The sequence below is a fragment of the Leptinotarsa decemlineata genome, unplaced genomic scaffold, assembly GCF_025532065.1.
Source record: "Leptinotarsa decemlineata unplaced genomic scaffold, Ldec_3_MD MMD2_tig00026358_RagTag_RagTag, whole genome shotgun sequence".
In the NCBI taxonomy this organism is placed as follows: Eukaryota; Metazoa; Arthropoda; class Insecta; order Coleoptera; family Chrysomelidae; genus Leptinotarsa; species Leptinotarsa decemlineata.
Genome location: NW_027412703.1, coordinates 2,749,862 through 2,752,986, shown reverse-complemented (window position 1 = coordinate 2,752,986; position 3,125 = coordinate 2,749,862). Strand labels below are relative to the sequence as shown.

At 44.0% G+C, this 3,125-nt stretch overlaps 1 protein-coding gene across 1 annotated transcript; it reads left to right on the top strand.

The window, feature by feature from the left end:
* Positions 1–224: 224 nt before the first annotated feature.
* On the top strand, positions 225–1,412 carry LOC141486615 (uncharacterized). The gene is made up of 2 exons (XM_074184858.1): positions 225–496; positions 560–1,412. Exons 1-2 carry the CDS (start codon positions 345–347, stop codon positions 942–944), a joined length of 537 nt encoding a protein of 178 aa, XP_074040959.1. The 5' UTR covers positions 225–344; the 3' UTR covers positions 945–1,412.
* The last annotated feature ends 1,713 nt before the right edge of the window (positions 1,413–3,125 follow it).

The following is a 3,125-nucleotide window of genomic DNA, read 5'->3' as shown; positions in this document are numbered from 1 at the left end:
CGTACTAGGTTAGGTTACGTTAATACGTTAATACGTTAGGTTAGGTGTTCGGTTGCATATTATGTTACGAACGCGCGCGCGAAGAGGGCGTAGATGTCTCTCCAGATGTCCCGCCTACCTGGGGCCGGAGGCCCCACCCACCTGGGCGGAGCCCAGGCAGTGGGCGGGGCCGTTAGGGCCACGCCCCCCCCCCCCCCCCCCCCCCCCCGTCGCACCAACTTTTCGGATACCCCGCCCCTTTCCGAAGCCCCGCCCCCTTTCCGAAGCCCCGCCCCTCCCCTCCCCGAAGCCCCGCCCCCCCGACTCCCAACATTTGCGCATGTACACCCCTACCCTCATCGCGCATGTGCGCTCCCACCATTTTCCCACCGCTCACGCATCGAAGTCGATACCCTCCGGAGAGCACTCCACAACATTCAGTTCGAGAAGTCATCTCATCGAGAGCAGTCCACTCCACAACAAGGCAGTACGTTCCAACGACCAACTTGATATTTGAGTAAGTAAATTAGGAATGTTATTTTTTATATCAACTAACTTTGTATTATTTCTTCTTTTTCAGAATGGCAACCAATACACAGGAGGTGAATAATGCTGTGGCGTCTATTCTGCCGGTGTCCGCTGACCAGGAGGAGGCAGCATCTTCGAGAGCGGTGACGGTTGACCAGCCAACCACTTCGCGTTCGCGAGTTAGGTGCAGATCTTCTAGCCCTGACTTATTCGAGGAGGAGGAGGAGGAAGTCAGGGCTGTGAAGAAGGTTTGCCAACGACCTGCAGCAAAGGTTGGTCCTATTTCAAAGTACCGAGCTACTTGCAATAGGACTAATCCTTATGCAGGTAGTTTTTCGACCTCTCGTAAGAGGGCCTCCACACCAGCAGCAGCACCAGCAGCAGTGGAAATTCCGAGGAGTCCTTCTCCGGAGTTGGTGATATTGTCGCGTTGGTGACGCGACTACCACCGCTGCCAGCGACACCGGCGGATCCTGAGGTGTTGGTGCCACAGCCTATCGGAGAGGTTAGTGAAAAGATGAGTGTTTTTCTGCAGAGATGCAAGAAAGCAGAACGAGCTGCCCGATCTAGCGAGGCCGAGTTGGTTACCATGAAGCGACAAATGGCTGAAATGGATAACCGACGGAGGGAACTCCAAAAGGAAATGGCCGAAATAGATCGGAATTATGCATCTCTGCAGGAAAGGTGTAAAGCAAAGACCTCTTCGATAGAGCTGTACAAAAAAGTAGTGACAGTTATGGACACTCTTTTTGTAGATGAAGTGTAAATATAAGATTAGTTTTAGGTTAGTTAGGAGTATTTAATTATGGTAGTTTTAAGTTTATATTGTTAAGTTTATATTGAATAAAGGAAAAGGAAGTGAAATAAAGGGTGTACACTGTTTTTTGGTTTGGTACACATTGAACAATGCGATGGTTGGAGCATTTTTCTTCACTTCCTCTTATTATCATTATTATTTTTTTATTTCAATTCCAAGTTCTTCTAGACAAATACCTCACATCAATTTTTGTGTTCTCTAATCACTTGTAAATAATTTCATGTGAAGAAAATTTAAAAAATAAAAAAATAGACATGTTTCATAGTGAAATCGACAAGTATATTTCATTTGTATTTTATCCATTCAAGTATCTCTTTCATTGAATATGTCTTATGTCACTTTGCAATTTACCCCTACTCATTGAATATGTCTTATGTCACACTACAATTTACCCTACTCAATGTTCCACTCCTCTCCCACTCCCTCTCGAAAGTATAAAAGTAGAAATCATCTGATGAAACATTCAGTTGATCAGCTAGCATCGAGATGGAACCCGATTCAACCTCCGAACCCTATAGCTGCCCGGATCAGGGGTACAACTTCAATTACTGGGATAACAGCCAGGTACAGGTTGTCTCTTCCACCACGGAACCCCACAGTCCGCCATACGAATACCGGGATCACGACATCAGGATGCAAGTTCAGCATGTCACTGGCAGTGACGAAGGACACTTGGATGACTCGGAATATCCAGATCCTGACGGATGGTGGGACCCTGCTTATGATGACATTGTCCCAATGAGTAGCGACGACGACGATGATGACGACGACGACTCTGGTGATGATGCTGATGACGAGCTTGACGTTAGACGTCCTCCACCATCCCCTATCCTCATCGAGGATAGTCCTCCGCCATCCCCAATCCTAATCGATGATGATGTCCTCAATTCCGATGATGACATATAATCATCTACTCGTCCATCATTTCCTTTCCTTTCCTTCACGGAGTACACACTTTTTGGTTGGTGTACACGAGGCACTGCGAGGCTGGGGCAGTGTCTTCCTCCCTTCCTCTCCCTCTTATTAGTTTTTTTTCCATAATAATCACTAGAATTTCTCCTAATAATCGCTCAGAGTTTCATTCTTGATGTTTTCGAATCTCAAACACTGTTCTACATTTCACCCCCTCCATTTCATTTCTTCCAATATAAATATAGCAACAATCCCAGTTCTATATCATTCTTCCACAATGTCGAGTACAGGACCCATCCAAGTACATGAAATAGATTCAACGTCTGATCATTTGAGTACAACCTTCGCTCAATTTCTGCAGCGAATCTATGATCTTCCTGATGATTTCGCAGAACGAGTGGAACAAGGTATTCAGGACGACATAGATGCTGTTGACGATAATAATGCGGATGATGTGATTAGTATATCATCTGATTCAGCTGATTATGACGACGACGACATCATGAGTATATCATCTGATTCAGATGACTACTATGAGGATGATATCATTAGTATATCATCTGATTCAGATGACGATACCATAATTATTGTTTCTGATGATGAGGAGCGTTAGTCCATATCATTGCATGGATTAATAAAAAAATAACAGCCCTTTTCAGGGCTACAATTAAAGACTGAAACAATAAAAAAAATAGCTCTTTTCAGAGCTACCATTATACTTTCAAACAGAAACAGATTCATACCATTGTTAACATTATGTTAACATTATAATCTCAAACGAAATATATGTATGTGAAAGTATTCATCATTATATGCATATGAATGATTGACAAATGCCAACTTCAACTTTCATTTAAAGTAGAGTACTCATCATATGCATAGATATTCA

Bases quoted from the DNA above. Each gene is read 5' to 3' on its own strand.
- LOC141486615 (XM_074184858.1), top strand. From the start codon at position 345: ATGTGCGCTCCCACCATTTTCCCACCGCTCACGCATCGAAGTCGATAC. The intron at 497-559 runs GTAAGTAAATTA...CTTCTTTTTCAG, and splicing joins ACGACCAACTTGATATTTGA to AATGGCAACCAATACACAGG.